Raw genomic sequence first — 20,200 nt, 5'->3', positions numbered from 1 at the left:
TAAAGGTCTAGGAAGAGTATTCAAAGAAATTGTTGGGGAAAACTTCCCAAATCTTCTAAACAACATAAATACACAAATCATAAATGCTCAGCGAACTCCAAATAGAATAAATCCAAAAAAACCCACTCCGAGACATATACTGATCACACTGTCAAACATAGAAGAGAAGGAGCAAGTTCTGAAAGCAGCAAGAGAAAAGCAATTCACCACATACAAAGGAAACAGCATAAGACTAAGTAGTGACTACTCAGCAGCCACCATGGAGGTGAGAAGGCAGTGGCACGATATATTTAAAACTCTGAGTGAGAGGAATTTCCAGCCAAGAATACTTTATCCAGCAAAGCTCTCCTTCAAATTTGAGGGAGAGCTTAAATTTTTCACAGACAAAGAAATGCTGAGAGAATTTGCTAACAAGAGACCTGCCCTACTGGAGATACTAAAGGGAGCCCTACAGACAGAGAAACAAAGACAGGACAGAGAAACTTGGAGAAAGGTTCAGTACTAAAGAGATTCGGTATGGGTACAATAAAGGATATTAATAGAGAGAGGGAAAAATATGGCAAACATAATCCAAAGGATAAGATGGCCGATTCAAGAAATGCCTTCACAGTTTTAACGTTGAATGTAAATGGATTAAACTCCCCAATTAAAAGATATAGATTTGCAGAATGGATCAAAAAAAATGAACCATCAATATGTTGCATACAAGAGACTCATCTTAGACACAGGGACACAAAGAAACTGAAAGTGAAAGGATGGAAAAAAATATTTCATGCAAGCTACAGCCAAAAGAAAGCAGGTGTAGCAATATTAATCTCAGATAAAATAGACTTCAAATGCAGGGATGTTTTGAGAGACAAAGAAGGCCACTACATACTAATAAAAGGGGCAATTCAGCAAGAAGAAATAACAATCGTAAATGTCTATGCACCCAATCAAGGTGCCACAAAATACATGAGAGAAACATTGGCAAAACTAAAGGAAGCAATTGATGTTTCCACAATAATTGTGGGAGACTTCAACACATCACTCTCTCCTATAGATAGATCAACCAGACAGAAGACCAATAAGGAAATTGAAAACCTAAACAATCTGATAAATGAATTAGATTTAACAGACATCTACAGGACATTACATCCCAAATCACCAGGATACACATACTTTTCTAGTGCTCACGGAACTTTCTCCAGAATAGATCATATGCTGGGACATAAAACAAGCCTCAATAAATTTAAAAAGATTGAAATTATTCAAAGCACATTCTCTGACCACAATGGAATACAATTAGAAGTCAATAACCATCAGAGACTTAGAAAATTCACAAATACCTGGAGGTTAAACAACACACTCCTAAACAATCAGTGGGTTAAAGAAGAAATAGCAAGAGAAATTGCTAAATATATAGAGACGAATGAAAATGAGAACACAACATACCAAAACCTATGGGATGCAGCAAAAGCAGTGCTAAGGCGGAAATTTATAGCACTAAACGCATATATTAAAAAGGAAGAAAGAGCCAAAATCAAAGAACTAATGGATCAACTGAAGAAGCTAGAAAATGAACAGCAAACCAATCCTAAACCAAGTACAAGAAAAGAAATAACAAGGATTAAAGCAGAAATAAATGACATAGAGAACAAAAAAACAATAGAAAGGATAAATATCACCAAAAGTTGGTTCTTTGAGAAGATCAACAAGATTGACAAGCCCCTAGCTAGACTGACAAAATCAAAAAGAGAGAAGACCCATATAAACAAAATAATGAATGAAAAAGGTGACATAACTGCAGATCCTGAAGAAATTAAAAAAATTATAAGAGGATATTATGAACAACTGTATGGCAACAAACTGGATAATGTAGAAGAAATGGACAATTTCCTGGAAACATATGAACAACCTAGACTGACCAGAGAAGAAATAGAAGACCTCAACCAACCCATCACAAGCAAAGAGATCCAATCAGTCATCAAAAATCTTCCCACAAATAAATGCCCAGGGCCAGATGGCTTCACAGGGGAATTCTACCAAACTTTCCAGAAAGAACTGACACCAATCTTACTCAAACTCTTTCAAAACATTGAAAAAAATGGAACACTACCTAACTCATTTTATGAAGCTAACATCAATCTAATACCAAAACCAGGCAAAGATGCTACAAAAAAGGAAAACTACCGGCCAATCTCCCTAATGAATATAGATGCAAAAATCCTCAACAAAATACTTGCAAATCGAATCCAAAGACACATTAAAAAAATCATACACCATGACCAAGTGGGATTCATTCCAGGCATGCAAGGATGGTTCAGCATAAGAAAAACAATCAATGTATTACAACACATTAAAAACTCGAAAGGGAAAAATCAATTGATCATCTCAATAGATGCTGAAAAAGCATTTGACAAAATCCAACATCCGTTTTTGATAAAAACACTTCAAAAGGTAGGAATTGAAGGAAACTTCCTCAACATGATAAAGAGCATATATGAAAAACCCACAGCCAGCATAGTACTCAATGGTGAGAGACTGAAAGCCTTCCCTCTAAGATCAGGAACAAGACAAGGATGCCCGCTGTCACCACTGTTATTCAACATTGTGCTGGAAGTGCTAGCCAGGGCAATCCGGCAAGACAAAGAAATAAAAGGCATCCAAATTGGAAAAGAAGAAGTAAAACTGTCATTGTTTGCAGATGATATGATCTTATATCTAGAAAACCCTGAGAAATCAACGATACACCTACTAGAGCTAATAAACAAATTTAGCAAAGTAGCGGGATACAAGATTAATGCACATAAGTCAGTAATGTTTCTATATGCTAGAAATGAACAAACTGAAGAGACACTCAAGAAAAAGATACCATTTTCAATAGCAACTAAAAAAATCAAGTACCTAGGAATAAACTTAACCAAAGATGTAAAAGACCTATACAAAGAAAACTACATAACTCTACTAAAAGAAATAGAAGGGGACCTTAAAAGATGGAAAAATATTCCATGTTCATGGATAGGAAGGCTAAATGTCATTAAGATGTCAATTCTACCCAAACTCATCTACAGATTCAATGCAATCCCAATCAAAATTCCAACAACCTACTTTGCAGACTTGGAAAAGCTAGTTATCAAATTTATTTGGAAAGGGAAGATGCCTCGAATTGCTAAAGACACTTTAAAAAAGAAAAACGAAGTGGGAGGACTTACACTCCCTGACTTTGAAGCTTATTATAAAGCCACAGTTGCCAAAACAGCATGGTACTGGCACAAAGATAGACATATAGATCAATGGAATCGAATTGAGAATTCAGAGATAGACCCTCAGATCTATGGCCGACTGATCTTTGATAAGGCCCCAAAGTCACCGAACTGAGCCATAATGGTCTTTTCAACAAATGGGGCTGGGAGAGTTGGATATCCATATCCAAAAGAATGAAAGAGGACCCCTACCTCACCCCCTACACAAAAATTAACTCAAAATGGACCAAAGATCTCAATATAAAAGAAAGTACCATTAAACTCCTAGAAGATAATGTAGGAAAACATCTTCAAGACCTTGTATTAGGAGGCCACTTCCTAGACTTTACACCCAAAGCACAAGCAACAAAAGAGAAAATAGATAAATGGGAACTCCTCAAGCTTAGAAGTTTCTGCACCTCAAAGGAATTTCTCAAAAAGGTAAAGAGGCAGCCAACTCAATGGGAAAAAATTTTTGGAAACCATGTATCTGACAAAAGACTGATATCTTGCATATACAAAGAAATCCTACAACTCAATGACAATAGTACAGACAGCCCAATTATAAAATGGGCAAAAGATATGAAAAGACAGTTCTCTGAAGAGGAAATACAAATGGCCAAGAAACACATGAAAAAATGTTCAGCTTCACTAGCTATTAGAGAGATGCAAATTAAGACCACAATGAGATACCATCTAACACCGGTTAGAATGGCTGCCATTAAACAAACAGGAAACTACAAATGCTGGAGGGGATGTGGAGAAATTGGAACTCTTATTCATTGTTGGTGGGACTGTATAATGGTTCAGCCACTCTGGAAGTCAGTCTGGCAGTTCCTTAGAAAACTAGAGATAGAGCTACCATTCGATCCAGCGATTGCACTTCTCGGGATATACCCGGAAGATCGGAAAGCAGTGACACGAACAGATATCTGCACGCCAATGTTCATAGCAGCATTATTCACAATTGCCAAGAGATGGAAACAACCAAATGTCCATCAACAGATGAGTGGATAAATAAAATGTGGTATATACACACGATGGAATACTACGCGGCAGTAAGAAGGAACGATCTGGTGAAACATATGACAACATGGATGAACCTTGAAGACATAATGCTGAGTGAAATAAGCCAGGCACAAAAGAGAAATATTATATGCTACCACTAATGTGAACTTTGAAAAATGTAAAACAAATGGTTTATAATGTAGAATGTAGGGGAACTAGCAGTAGAGAGCAATTAAGGAAGGGGGAACAATAATCCAAGAAGAACAGATAAGCTATTTAACGTTCTGGGGATGCCCAGAAATGACTATGGTCTGTTAATTTCTGATGGATGTAGTAGGAACAAGTTCACTGAAATGTTGCTATAGTATGTAACTTTCTTGGGGTAAAGTAGGAACATGTTGGAAGTTAAGCAGTTATCTTAGGTTAGTTGTCTTTTTCTTACTCCCTTGCTATGGTCTCTTTGAAATGTTCTTTTATTGTATGTTTGTTTTCTTTTTAGCTTTATTTTTCATACAGTTGATTTGAAAAAAGAAGGGAAAGTTAAAAAAAAAAAAAAAAAAAAAAGAAAAAAGACAAACAAGGAAAAAAAAAAACAAAAAAAAACGATGTAGTGCCCCCTTGAGGAGCCTGTGGAGAATGCAGGGGTATTCGCCTACCCCACCTCCATGGTTGCTAACATGACCACAGACATAGGGGACTGGTGGTTTGATGGGTTGAGCCCTCTACCATAAGTTTTACCCTTGGGAAGACGGTTGCTGCAAAGGAGAGGCTAGGCCTCCCTGTATTTGTGCCTAAGAGTCTCCTCCTGAATGCCTCTTTGTTGCTCAGATGTGGCCCTCTCTCTCTGGCTAAGCCAACTTGAAAGGTGAAATCACTGCCCTCCCCCCTACGTGGGATCAGACACCCAGGGAAGTGAATCTCCCTGGCAACGTGGAATATGACTCCCGGGGAGGAATGTAGACCCGGCATCGTGGGATGGAGAACATCTTCTTGACCAAAAGGGGGATGTGAAAGGAAATGAAATAAGCTTCAGTGGCAGAGAGATTCCAAAACGAGCCGAGAGATCACTCTGGTGGGCACTCTTACGCACACTTTAGACAACCTTTTTTAGGTTCTAAAGAATTGGGGTAGCTGGTGGATACCTGAAACTATTAAACTACAACCCAGAACCCATGAATCTCGAAGACAGTTGTATAAAAATGTAGCTTATGAGGGGTGACAGTGGGATTGGGAATGCCATAAGGACCAAACTCCACTTTGTCTAGTTTATGGATCGATGTGTAGAAAAGTAGGGGAAGCAAACAAACAGACAAAGGTACCTAGTGTTCTTTTTTACTTCAATTGCTCTTTTTCACTCTAATTATTATTCTTGTTATTTTTGTGTGTGTGCTAATGAAGGTGTCAGGGATTGATTTAGGTGATGAATGTACAACTATGTAATGGTACTGTAAACAATCGAAAGTACAATTTGTTTTGTATGACTGCGTGGTATGTGAATATATCTCAATAAAATGATGATTAAAAAAAAAAAAAAAAAAGATTAAAGGAAGTTGAACAACTCAGCCTCCTTGAGGACCACAGAACAGAAAATGAAAGAACAAAAGAAAGAATGGGGAAAAAATCGAAAAAATCAAAATGGATTTCAGGGATATGATAGATCAAATAAAATGTCCAAATTTAAGACTCAGTGGTGTCCCAGAAGGGGAAGAGAGGGGTAAAGGTCTAGAAAGAGTATTCAAAGAAATTGTTGGGGTAAACTTCCCAAACCTTCTACACAATGTAAATATACAAAGCATAAATGCCCAGCAAACTCCAAATAGAATCAATCCAAATAAACCCACTCCAAGACATATTCTGATCAGACTGTCAAATACTGAAGAAAAGGAGCAAGTTCTGAAAGCAGCAAGAGAAAAGCAATTCACCACATACAAAGGAAACAATATAAGACTAAGTAGTGACTACTCAGCGGCCACCATGGAGGTGACACGGCAGTGGCATGACATATTTAAAACTCTGAGAGAGAAAAATTTCCAACCAAGAATACTTTATCCACAAAACTCTCCTTCAAATTTGAGGAAGAGCTTAAATTTTTCACAGACAAACAAATGCTGAGAGAGTTTGCTAATAAAAGACCTGCCCTACTTCAGATACTAAAGGGAGCCCTACCAACAGCGAAAAAAGCTGAGGGACTTCACCACCAGTAGATCAATCCTATAAGAAATGCTAAAGGGAGTTGAGCAGACTGAAAGGAAGGGACACTAAACAATTGACTGAAACTACATGAAGAAATAAAGGGCACCACTAAAGATCACATGGTAAATATAAATACCAATACTACTGTATTTTTGATTTGTAACTCGACTATTTACTTCCTACAGGATCTAAAATACATAAACTGTAATGATAAATCAGTGGTTTTGGACTCAATGTAAAATATGTAATTTTTGACAAGAACTACATAAAAGTAGGGGAATGAGGGAGTATAGGAACATAGTTTATTTGTCACATTGAAGTTAAGATGGTATCAAAAAAACACAAGATTGTTATAGATTTAAGATGTTAAATTTAAGCCCCATGGTAAACACAAAGAAAGTATCAGAGAATATGACCATAGAGATGAAAAGTAGAGTAGGGGTTCCGAGAAGTGAGGTAAGGGGCAATGGGGAGTTAAGAAATGAGTGTAGGGTTTCTGTTTGGGGTGAAGAGAACTTCTAGAAAGGGATGGTGGGAAGGTGATAGCATTACAACATTCTAAATGTGATTAATCCCACTAATGGAATGTGAGGGAGGGGGTGGAATGGGAAGATTTAGGCTGTATATATATTTCCACAATTGAAAAAAAAAAAAAGACAGTCTAAATAGATGACAATTAAATGCCAAGGATGATCCTGGATGGGGTCTGAGGATGGAGGAGAGTAGGCTCAAAGGGACACAGATGGGACATAAGGAAAAAAAAAAAAAAGGAAATATAGAATGTAAGCTTTGTATCAAGGTTGAATTTCTTGAACTTCTTAGCTGGGTTTAATGGGATTGCATAAAAGAATGTTCTTGTTCATGGGAAATGTATATGTGAATTATATTATTTTTTCAAGGATGTGTGCAGCTTGCTGTCATATGTTCAGAAGACAGAGCAATAGATGATGGATGATAGGGAGGGAGAGAGGGGGGAGGGAGGGAGGGAGGGAAAGAAAGAAAGAAATGGTGGTGTGACAGGATGTTAAAAATGGTGGATAGGGGTATCGGGGAGGGGGGTCGGGGTATGCTGGAGTTCTATGTATGGGGTTTGTATGGTTTTTGCAACTGTTCCTGTAAGTTTGAATTTATCTCAAAATAAAATTTCTTATTAAAAAAAAAAAGAAGCAGTGGTTAGCAAGTAAATTGGTAAACAAAGAAAAATCTGAATAAGCTTTAATTGTAAGATAAAATATTTCTAGTAATGACTAGTTATGGAAGATTTAAAACAAGTTGGAGCTAAAACACTAGATGATAACAATGTGAAGTTAAGAAGAGGATAATTGGAAAAGCTCCTTGGATTGTCTGAGAGGAAAAAAAATGAATTTGTTGAGCCATGCATGGCTGTTAAAAAATTAAGGTTAACCAATAAAAATAAGAATTAGAATCTATAGCTTTCAAACCAGTAGGAGAGAAAAGAGGAAAGAAATCTGAATCGATAGAATAAAAGACAGGAAAAGAAGAAAAAAGAACAAAAACAAAAATAATAAGGAAAATAGAAAGCACAAAGTACATAGTAGAAATAAATCCAAGTAATATCAGTAATTGCAATAAATATAAGTAGATTATCCTGGGCAGAATAAATTAAAACAAAATTTAGATGCATAGTGTTTACTAGATACATACCTAAAACATAAGGACATAGAGATGGAAACATACATACTAGGTGTGACAGAGGCTTCCAGTTGCTTATCCAATATTCATTTTTCCTTCTTCTATAATAACAGCACTCTGATATTATTCCAGGAGTGTACCCAGCCAAAATACTGCATTCTCCAGTCTCCTCTACAGTTTGCTATGACCATGTGACCAAGTTTTGGATGAATGAGTTATTAGCAGAATTTGGTGGGTGGAACTTGTGGGAAGACTCCTGAAAAGATAGACAGAGAGCTGAGAAAAGCCCTTTTGCCCTTTTCTAGCTTTCTCTTTCCTATTACCTTAAATGCAGATGTAAGGGCTGGGATCTCCAGCAGTATTTCTGGACTGTAAGGTGATGCTGAGGATGGCAGAGAAAACAGGTAAGAGGAGACTTGGCCCTTGGTGACCACAGAGCTACCGCATCAACCCTGGACTGCCCACCTCTGTAATTCTATGCAAGACAGAAATAAATCTCTCTTTGTTTAAACCTCTGTAGTTGGGTCTCTGTTACTGCAGCCAATACAATTAAGAACAAAATAAAGCTAGTTGTATTTTTTTAGGATTAGGTTAGGTAATGAGTGATAGAAAACCCAAAATAACAGTGGCTTAAACAAGCTAGAAGTTTATTTCTCTCCCCCATAAACTAATTCCAGATATAAACAGCCACTCCTAAATCATGAAGGACCCAGGCTCTTTATACCTTGTTGCTACACCTGAATACATGTTTTCCACTTAATGGCTCAGGATGGCTGCTCAGGCTCTAGCCATCACATCTACATTCCAGCCCGCAAGAAGGAAAAAGGGACAAAAAAAAAAAAAAAAAAAGGCTATGTGCTCTCTCTTTAAGGAAACTATGCAGACATTGCAAGTACCACTTCTGTTTATCTCCTGTTGGCCAGAACTTCATGGTCGTGTCTAACACAGAGAGAATATAGTCTTTAGTCTCAGTAGCCTTATGGCCAGCTAAAAATCATGAATTTCATTACTAATGAATAAAGGAAGAAAGGATAGTGAGGGACAACTGGGAAATTAATATCAGATGAAATAGACTTTAATTCCATCAATAGGCATTATTAGGAATAGAGAAGGGCACTACATAATGATAAGAAACAAGGAAAATACGATTACAGGGAAGATAATTCTGTAATTGTATGAACAAACAGCATAGTTTAAACACATAAAAAAGCTATAGCAACAGTAATCAAAACATTGTGGTATTGATGGAGGGATAGATATAAAGATCAATGAAACAGAACCCAGAACCCAAAAGCAGACCCACACAAGTATGCCCAACTGATTTTTGACAAATGTCCTAAACCAATTCAACGGAGGAAGGAGAGTCTTTTCAAGAAATGGTGCTGCAGCAAGTGAAGATTCCTAGGCAAAAAAGAGAGGAAAAAAAGAACATTTACCTAAACCTCATACCTTATATAAAGATTACCTCAAAATGGATCATAGACTTAAATCTAAGACATAAAACTATAAAACTTTTAGACAAACAAAAGAAAACAAAGCAAAATGAATGCCCCCCCCCAAAAAAAAAAAAGAGCACAGAAAATCTTTAGGATCCAGGGCTTACCAAGGAGTTTGTAGACTAGACATTAAAAATATCAATTATAAAAAGAAAGATTGATAAAATGGACCTCATCAAATTTAAGAACTTTTGCTCTGTGACAAACTCCAGAGTGGGGTTTACAACAATTACATTAAATGTTAATGGTCTAAATACCCCACCTAAAAGGCGGAGGTGATCAGATTGGATAAAAAAGTAAGACCCAACTATGTGCTGTGTACAAGAAATCCACTTTATATATTAAGATAAGGAGGTTAAAAGTAAAATGAAAAAAAGTTAAAGGATAGAAACAACACATCATGCTGACACTAATCAAAGAAAGCTAGACTGACTATATTAATATCAAACCTAATAAATTTAAGAACATGGAATATTACCATATATAAGAGGGACATTTCACAATGATAAAGGGGTCAATCAAGAGGATATAGCAATCCTTACAGTGTGTGCACTTAATAAAATACATGAAGCAAAAACAGATAATTCAAATGATAAATACACAAATCCACAATTATTGTTGGAACATAAGAAATTCCTCTCTCAGTAACTGATAGATCAAGTAGACAGAAAATGAACACTAATATAGAAAACTTAAAACTAACAACTAACCTGATATAACAGACCTTTAGTGAGCATTATACTCAACAACAGAAGAATACACAATTCTTTAAGTGTAAATGAAACATTCACCAAGATAGAACATATACTAAGCTATAGAACAAGTCACAACATATTTTAGATGGAAATTATATTATAGAGTATGTTCTCAGCCCACAATGGAATTAAACTAGAAATCAAAAGAAATATACCCAGAAAATCTTTAAATAGTTGACACACATACACATACACACACTTCTAAATACTTCAGGGGCTGAAGAAGGAAACTAGAAAATAATTTGAATTGAATAAAAATGAAAACAGTACTTATCAAAATTTATGGAATGAAGCTAGAACAGTGCTTAGAAGGAAAACTATGCTATGAAATGCCTTTATCAGAAAAAGAAAAGTCTAAAAAAATCCAAACAATGATCTAAGCTTCTGTTTTAAGAATCAAGAAAAAGAGCAAATTAAAATAAAAATAAGAAGAAAGGAAATGAAAAGAGCAGAGCTCAATAAAATACAAAAGTGGATAAATAACAGAGAAATTGATGAAACCAAAAAGAGCGATGAAACCAAAAGATTTATCCTCTTTAAAAAGATTGATAAAATTATTAAATCTCAAGCCAGACTGAACAAGGAAAAAAAATAAAGAAGATGCAAATTACCAATATCAGGAAGAAAAGAGCAGACTGCATGGCAGATTATACAGAAAAGGATAAGGGAATATTATGAATAACTTTATGCCAATAAATATGATAACTTAGATGAACTGGAAAAATTCCTTGAGAGATGCAAATAAAGCTCTCTCAAGAAGAAAGAGATGACACAAATAGCCCTATATCAAAGAAATTGAATTTGTAGTTAATCAATTGGCTTCACTGATGAATTCCACCAAACATTTAAGAAAGAAATAATACCAAATTTACATAAACTCTTCCAGAAAATACAAAAGGAGAGAATACCTACCTTCCTTCTCATCTTATGACCCCAGCATTACTCTGATCCTAAAGCCAAAGTCATTACAAGAAAACTACAGACCAATGTTGATCATAAACATAGATTCAAATATCCTTAATAAAATAATAGCAAATGGAATCCATTGATATATAAAAGGATAATACACTATGACCAAATGGGAGCTTATCCCAAGAATGCACAGTGGGCTTAAACTTTGAAAATCAGTAAAAGTAATTCACCACATAAAAGAATAGGGAAGGAAAAAATCATTTAAATAGATGCAGGAAAAAAATCGATAAAACTCAACACTTATTCGTGATAAAATCTCTCAGCAAACAAGAATAGAAGAGAATCTCCTCAGTCTGATAGAGGACATCTATGAAAAGCCTTCCTCTTATTTAATGATGAAAACCAGAATACTTTCCCCCTAACATCTGGGACAAAGGATGCCCACTCTTAACACTTCTATTTCACATTGTACATGAGGCCCTAGTCAGCAGAGTAAGGTATGAAAAAGAAATGCAAGGCATATATATTGAAAAGGAAGAAGCAAAACTTTTTATTTACAGATAACATGTACATATATGTAGCAAATTCTAAGAACGTGACAAAAATAGCTAGTAGGACCAATATGCAAATTTAATGTCAGGTTGGGTGATATAAGGTTTATATATATATATATATATATATATATATATATATATATATATATATATATATACACATATATATACACAAGTGTATATTAAGTTTATTTTCCAGAAACTTAAAACCTTCAGATTGTTCCTATGCCAGACAAGCCCTGAAACTTAGAGGAACCAGTATCTCCCAGAATCATCAATCAGTTGCATTCCCCTACCCCATAATGTTGACACCCCTTTTCAACATGAAGAAGTTAGAATGGTCATTGCCCAAATTGTTGAGACATGCCATAATGTGAATAAACTTTGAAAACATTATGCTAAGTGAAAGAAGCCAGCCACAAAAGATCACATATTTTATGATTCCATTTATGTGGAATTAAATCTATAGAGACAGAAAGTAGATTAGCAGTTCCTGGCTGGGGTTGATGAGTGTGGGAAACGAGGAGTGACTGCTAATGAATATAGGTTTCTTTTTGGGGTGATGAAAATGTTATAAACTTAGATTATGGTGATGATTGCACAACTCTGAAAATACTAAAAGCCACTGAATTGTACACTTTAAATGGGTGAATTTCATGGTATGTGAATTATATCTCAATAAAGATGTTTTTAAAATATCATTTCCAATAGCACCCCACACCATGAAATATGCAGCAATTTGGACAAAATATGTACATGATCAACACATTTAAAACTACAAAAATTTGCTATGACAAACTAAAGAAGACCTGAACAACTGGTAAAATATATCATGTCTATGGATTGGATGACAAATTGTTAAGGTGTCAATTCTCCCCAAAGTAATTCTATAGGTTCAATACAATTTCAATACAAATTCCAGCAGGCTTTTTTTTTTTTTTTTAAGGCAAGGTGACTCTGTAATTTAAATGGAAGTGCCAAGTAACTAGAATAACCAAAATAATTTTGAAAAAGAATGATGCTGTTGGACTCATACTACCCATTTTCAAAACCAACTATAAAACTACAATAATCAAATCTGTGGGGTACTGGCATAAAAGTAGACATATAGATTAATGGAGTAGAGTCTAGAAATATACCCACACATATGATTTTTAGGAAAGATGTCAAGGTAATTCTAGAAGGAAAGGACAGCCTTTTCAAATAATGGTGCTGGAGCAAATGGATATCAATTTGGAAAAAAGTGTCCATCTATCCTTACCTCATGCCATACACAAAAAAGTAGATCATATGTGTATATATAGGAGCTATAACAATAGCACTTCCAGAATAAGACTTAGAAGAATATATTTGTGACTTTTGTTTAGGCAATGATTTCTTAGGATACCAAAAAGACAAATCATAAGAGAAAACAAAAACTAAACTGGACTTCAAGGCTTAAGGTGTGTTTTCTTTAAAAAACACTGTTAAAAAAATAATAAAAAGACAAGCCACACCCTTGGAGAAAATATTTGAAATATACATTTCTGATAAAGGACTTGTATCCAGAATATATAAAGAACTCCTATAACTCAATAATAAGGAAAACCTACTTTAAAAATGGACAAAATATTTGAACAGGCATTTTTTTCAAAAGATACGCATATAATCACCACATGAAAAAATGTTCAATATCACTAGTCATCAAGGAAATACAACTAAAAACCATGATAAGAAGCTACTATACATCCACCAGAATGAGAAATTAAGAAGACTGACAATACCAAAAGTTCACGAGGACATGGAATGACAGGAATTTCCACACAAAGCTAGCAGGAATGCAAAATGGTACAGCAATTTGGAAAACAGTTTTGCAGTTTCACATAAAGTTTAACATATGCTCACCATGTGATTGAGCAATTCCACTCCCAGGTATTTACCCCAGAGAAATTGACATATATGTTCACACAATGACCTGCACTCAAATGTTTATAGCAGCTTTATTCATAACAGCCTAAAGGTGGACACAATCCAAAAGTGCATTAACAGGTGACTGGATAAACAAATCATGATATGTCTCTACAATGGAATGTTACTCAGTCATCAAAAGGAGCACATTACTGTTTCATCAACAACATGGATACGTCTCAAGAGCCTTATGCTAAATGAAAGAAACTGGGCACAAGAATTACACGTTGCATGATTCCATTTATATGAAATTCTAGAAAAGGCAAAACCAGAGTGACAGAAAGTAGATTCACGGTTGCCAGAGGTGGTGGTAAGTGGAAGGGATTTCCCCATGCAAAGCAGCAAAGGGAAATTTTTGGGCATGAAAATTTTCTCTACCTTGATTGTGGTGGTAGTTACACAATTACATATATTTGTCAAAACTTGTCAAGTTGCAAACTTAACACTGGTGAATTTTGTTATATATAAATTACATCTAAATAAAACTGATAAAAGTATGGATTCAAAGAAATAAAAAAATCTGAGTAGATCTATAGTCATTAGATAAATCACAATAGTTTAAAGTCATACCAGTCCCAGATAGTTCGTTCATTCAAGACATATGGAGTTCCTAGAACACACCAGGTGGTATTATACAGGAACAACAGATAATGCAGCAAACAAAACAAAGTCCTTGCTCTCTTGGAGTTTATATTCCGGTTGGGGAGAAAGACAATAGAGAAATACAAAATGATGTTAGTTATGGGTCCCGCGTTGGGGAGGAGGAAGCGATTATGGCCTGGGCATAAAGAAAGGAAGACCTCTTGGATGAGATGCTGTTTGAACAAAGACTGGATTGAAGTGGGGGCACACGCCATGGGAGCATGCACTGGTAACAGTAACTGGAAAGACCACGAAGAGGGGGTGTTTGGAGTTTTCAGGGCACCGTCAAGGAAGTCAGTGTGGTTTGAGCAGAGTTAGGGTGGGCAAGTAGCAAAGGCTGAGGTCAGAGACGTCGCTGAGGGCTGGGACACGAAGGGCCCCAAGGCTGCAGTAAGGACTTTGAACCATATTCTGGATAAAACCGGAAGCCATCGACCAAAGCGTTCAAGCGGAGAAGCAACATGACCTGACTGGTGTTTAAAAGGATCTTTCTGGCAACTGTGTATAGACTAGACTAGGGATCAGCAAATTTTTGTGTAAAGGGTCAGGTAGCAAGTATTTTAGGCTCACGAGCCATATAGTCTCTTGAAGACGACTCAACTCCGAAAGCTGCTATGAATAACATGTAAACAGAGGAATGTAGCCATGTTCCAGTGAAACTGTGTTTACAAAAGCAGACAGAGGGCTGGATTTAGCCCTGTAGTTTTCCACCCCCCTGGGAGAGACTACAGAGGGCCAAGGGTGAAGGCAGGCAGACCAGTTAGGACACCCTGCAATGAAACGGAGCAGGAGGCGAAGGCCACCTGGAACAGGGGTAGCAGGGCAGGTGGCGGGACGTGGTCAGATTCCGCGTGTCGTGAAAGTAGTGCCTACAGGATTTGCTGGTAGATCAGATACCGGGTTTGAGAGAAAGAGGTGATTGTCCTGACTGATTGGAAGAACAGAACTGCTATTTACTGAGATCAGGTTTGGGGGAGATTATAGATAAAAGCCAAGAATGTAGATTGAGACATGTTAAGTCTGGGATATCTATTAGATATCCATTAGATATATTGAGTAGGTAGTTGGATATAGGACCTGGAGCTCAAGAAAGAAGTAGGGTTTAGAGATCTAGGTTTCAGAGTTCTCATTTTATAGAGGGTCTCTAAAACCATGGGAAGCATGAGATCTCCTAAGGAGTGTGTACAGACAGAAAACAAAATAGGTCTGAAGACAGTTTTACAGGTGGCTTCTCCGAGACCCTCAAGAACAGGTAATCTTAACCTTATATTCACTGTTCCAGACAATAGAAAGGAGATAAAAGAAATTTACAGGCCAAACTCACTTATGAGTATATAAGTTTTTTAAAAAAGTCTTACATTTATAATCCCATTAATAAACAATCATCACTCCTATCCATTCCCATACCTTTAAATTCACCCTCATTAGCATATCTGAACATATTAAGTTATCATATAAGTATCAGAGCTACATTGAAGGCAAACAGAATTGAAAGGGATTGTTTAAAGGCATGTATCCCACAGATCAGCACTACAAATAAAGATAGGCGCTTGCATGATATACTTCTAAGTATATCATGGTACAGAGCGTTGACAACAGAGTAGTATATGGGAAAAATCTACCTATTGCATACTAGGGACTATAATTAGTAGGAATACCTCACAAGTACCACACAAATACTAGGGACAAATAATTAAGGGCTGAAAAGAGCTATGGGGTGTTTTGGGTCATGGGAATTGTTTAAAATGGAGAGTGATGAGGATTATACAACTAAGTGATGATAATGTGAGATACTGATTGATTATAGTGGACAGAACATATGCTATGTGAAATTAGGAACCCCCTATTTTATAAGTCTAGACCTTGATCTTGAGGCTTGCTTTTGTGAAACTTATGGTTGTAAAGGGGAGGTTAAGTCCACCTATAATGATGCCTAGGAGTCACCTCCAGAGAACCTCTTCTGTTGCTTAAATATGGACTCTCTCTCTAAGCACAATTCTGCAAATAAATTCATCACCCTCCCCCCGATGTGGGACAGGACCCCCCAGGTAAGTGAGTCTCCCTGGTGACATGTGACATGGATTCTGGAAATGAGCCTGACCCTGGCATCGCAGGGTTGAGAATGCCTTTTTGACTAAAAGAGGGAAAAGAAAATAAGGTTTCAGTGGCTAAGAGATTTCAAATAGAGTCAAGATGTTGCCCTGGAGGTTACTCTTATGCAAGCTTCAGCTAGATATCCCAAATGGCCACAGTATGATAACCCCAAGTCAATAGTAGTCCTGACCTCTAAAGAATACCCAGGTTCCTATCTGAGACTCTATAAAAGTTTCACTCACTAAGTTTATTCTTCAGAAACTTAAATCCTCCAGAGAGCTCCTATGCCAGCTAAGTCCCCAAACCCAGAGGCAACAGCCTCTTCAAGAACATCAACCAGTTGCATCCCCTTTTCCCATGATGTTGACACCCCTTTTCAACATGGACAAGTTGAGGTGGTCACTGCCTAGAAATCCCTGAAGATCAGGAAAGTGATTAAACTAGAGGAAGGGGTAGAACAACAAGATGGAATTTAACAAAGGTTTATGAATACTGAATCTCTATATAATTTGCTTTTTCTTAGTTGCTAGGGTGTTAGAATAGCTAGAAGGAGAGAATTGAAATGGTGGAACTGTAACCCATAACATTCTTTGAAATTTGCTCTATAGCTACTTGTTAAATCATAATTTGAAATTTTTCACCTTTTTGTATATATGTTACATTTCACAATAAAGAAATAACTGAAACTATGGAACTGTAACCCATAACATTCTTTGAGGTTTGCTCTCTAACTACTTGTTAAATTGCTTTGGAAAGTTATCACTTCTAAGTAAATATGTTATATTCCACAATTAAAAAAGTCTTATTAGCAGAGCAAATTTAGTGGTATATAATACAATTAGTATTTATCTCAGAAATGCAAAGATGGTTGAATATTATTCTATTCATATATTTCACCACATTAACAGATTAAAGAAAGCACCCATAATCAGATCAATAGAAAATCATTTGCTAAAACTTAACCTCCATTCATAATTAAAGAGAAATAAAAAACACATTTAAAAAAATTAGAGTCGGTCTGGATGGGGACTTCCATAACTCGATGTAACTGTGAAATATCTGGTAGGTTTAGAAGCATTCCCTTTCAAATCAGGAATGAGACAAGGACATCCACGATTATCATTTCAATCCAATATTATACTGGAAATCCCAGCCAGTGGAGTAGGACAAAAAAATAAAAAGATGCAAAAACTGCCATTATTCACAAACAATGGTTATTTACATAGAAAACCAACATAAATTATTAGAATTAATAAGAGAATTTCTGGATACACGATCAATATGTAAACCAGTGCTCCTGTCACCAGCAATAAGCTATATTTGCCTTTTTGGAGAAGTGGTTCTCTAACTGGGCCAAGGTCACCCAGCTAGTAACAGGTGGGGCTGGGGTGGGGGGAGGACGGGGGCTCACTGCCTCTCCAGCCGGGGGCTGCAGCGCAGCAGATTCCCACCTGGAGGGCAATGCCGGAGCAGGGGAGCAAGGGCCCGGGCCGGGATTCCAAGCCTGCGGGGAGGCTCACCATGGGCAGGATGGAGGCCTGGAGCGAGGCGATGGTGACTGGCAGCTGCTGCTTGTCTGCCTCTTTCGCTGGGGGCAGGATCTCCACGAGGTTCATCTCCTCTTTGGCTTTCTCCCCCAAGCAAATCTGAGAGGGGTTGGAAACAGACAGAGGCACCTCCTCACCCTGAGGGCAGGTGGGGAGACCCTGCTCTCACCCGTTGGGCTCGAGCAGTCTCACCTCCTCCTCTGAAGGTGGCCAAGTCCCTCCCTGCTCCATCCTTCTCACCTCCTTTGGGGGACACCCACCGTACTAAGCATCAGCTTACAGTCCAGCTTCCCCTCCACCTGGGGCTGGAAGGTCCAGGTCCGCTTCTCCTGGTTGAGCTCACAGCCTGGGAAGGGGGTGAGAGAGGGCAGTGGGGGACAAGAGGCTTGCCCTCTCTCCCTCCAGCCCTAACCTCTCCAGGTGACCTGGCGCCAGCATATCCCCAGGTGCTGGCTCCTGCTCTGGCCAGAAGGTGGGGAGCTGCCGGCACTGCTATGTGGAATGAGCCTGGGTCCTAACTCACCCCAGAGCACGGTGGTTACTGGCTTTTCATCTCTGCTGCTGGTGCTGCTGCTGCGGTTCATGACGCTGGATGGAGCTGCGGAGAGTGGGACAGCTGTGAAGATGGGGAACCCGAGGAGGGGAGGGCGCTGGACATGGTCAGTTGGCTCATTAAACTCCTGGAGGACGAGTACTAACTGAACCCCCGGCAGAGCAGCCCCGATCTGAGCTGGAGACCCACAAAACAGAAGTATGGATCCAATGAATGAAAGCCAGCTCAGCCCCAAGCTGGAAAGGCTCCTATGGGATTTTCTGGCTACACCCTTGGGGAGAGCAAGAAAGGTGGGGGCCCGTGGGTCCCAGTTACCCAGGCCCTGGTCCTGTCTTGGCCCCCCTCAACCTTTCTGCCTCTCGTCCTTGCAGCCAATCATGCCATCAGCTCTCTGTCCTTAGGCGCTTGCTCTGGCCAAGCCTCCTCCCCGCTCCACCTGGACCCGGGAGCCCACAGCAGGCTGTTATGAAGCCTGGGAGGGGGCAGGCGGGGAGGCTTCTGCTCAGCCTTAAAGAAGAGGCCCTTCTTTCCTCTCTCCGTTCTTCCATTCTTTCCTCCTCTTTGAGCCCCAGAAGCACCTGCAGGGCTTGTTAAAACACTGATTGCTGGGCCCCGCCCGCAGAGTTTCTGATTGGGCAGGTCTAGGTGGGGCCGAGAGAAGTGGCTCTTCTAACAAGTTGCCAGGTGAGGGAGATGATGCCGGTCCCGAGATTGCACCCTGAGAACCGCTTGGCCAAGAGGAGCTACCGAGGCCGCCGCCGCCTCTTCAGCGCGCGCAGGAGGGAGACTGTCCCACCCAGCCTCGAGGGGCTTTGCAGCCCAGGGAAGCAGCGGCACTGAGTGCTCCTTCCTATCTGCTTATTGCCTTTCTTCCTTTCCCACGCCCTAGAGTGGGCCTTTTCCAAGGGCCAGAGAGCCTGTTCCCCAGGACTGAGATCTCCAGACAGGGAGCCCAGAATGATTATTTTTTCCCACAGAGAACCATGGCCAGGGGGGGTGGGGTAGGGGTGGGGTGGGTGTGGGGAGGGGAATGGAGAGGCAGTGGCAGCAGCTGGTGAGGGAGACCCTGGAGGACAGCAAGTGAGTTTACAAGTAAGAGCAGTTCACAGGGTGCAGTGATAGGCTTCCAAGCTTATTTGGGTGGGGTGTGGTAAAGAGGAGTGGGAGTTTCAGTTAGCACACCCCTCTCTGTCCTACTCACAAGACACCTCTGTTTCCAAGTCAGAAATGACCAGGGATACCTCCCACTGCATTCCTATCCTTCACTCCCACCCAGGAGACTTTTCACCAGGATCCTTTCTGCAACCCTGATTGCAGCTTCTGCTGTGCAAGAATCAGCTTTTTTTTTTTTTAACCAACTTTATTAAGAAATAATTTACAAACAACAAAATGCACCCATGGCGTACATTAAGTGTATAGTCTGATGAATTTTGACAAATGTATACAGCCACATAATCACCATCACAGTCAAGATATAATTTCCCTTGCTCCCCAAAGAATCCTTGTTTCCTTTTGTAGTCAATCCTTTCCTCTACTCCTACCATTAGGCAAATGCTGATCTACTTTCTGACATTACAGATTAGTATTGCCTGTTCTAGAACTTTATATAAGTAGAATAATAC

The 20,200-nt window shown here is 38.6% G+C and overlaps 1 protein-coding gene across 6 annotated transcripts in view; it reads right to left on the bottom strand.

Moving 5' to 3' along the window:
- Positions 1-19,541, bottom strand: part of NPM2 (nucleophosmin/nucleoplasmin 2) — a 28,056-nt gene extending 8,515 nt beyond the window's left edge. For 5 of the 6 annotated variants that reach the window (XR_005213351.1, XM_037813104.1, XM_037813105.1 and 2 more), the window contains exons 1-3: positions 18,549-19,541; positions 18,286-18,371; positions 17,999-18,124 (exon numbers count right to left, since the gene is read on the bottom strand). Coding sequence is in view for 5 of the 6 variants with exons in the window: in XM_037813104.1 (XP_037669032.1) it covers positions 17,999-18,124; positions 18,286-18,371; positions 18,549-18,609 (273 nt within the window). In the remaining variant the exon portion in view is untranslated. The remainder of the gene's footprint in view (positions 1-17,998; positions 18,125-18,285; positions 18,372-18,548) is intronic. The other variant, XM_037813103.1, reaches the window with a different exon arrangement.
- Positions 19,542-20,200: the final 659 nt, after the last annotated feature.

The sequence above is a fragment of the Choloepus didactylus genome, chromosome 20 (genome assembly GCF_015220235.1).
Source record: "Choloepus didactylus isolate mChoDid1 chromosome 20, mChoDid1.pri, whole genome shotgun sequence".
NCBI lineage: Eukaryota > Metazoa > Chordata > Mammalia > Pilosa > Megalonychidae > Choloepus > Choloepus didactylus.
The sequence above is the reverse complement of the archived record's forward strand: the minus strand, read 5'-3'. Positions and strand labels throughout refer to the sequence as shown.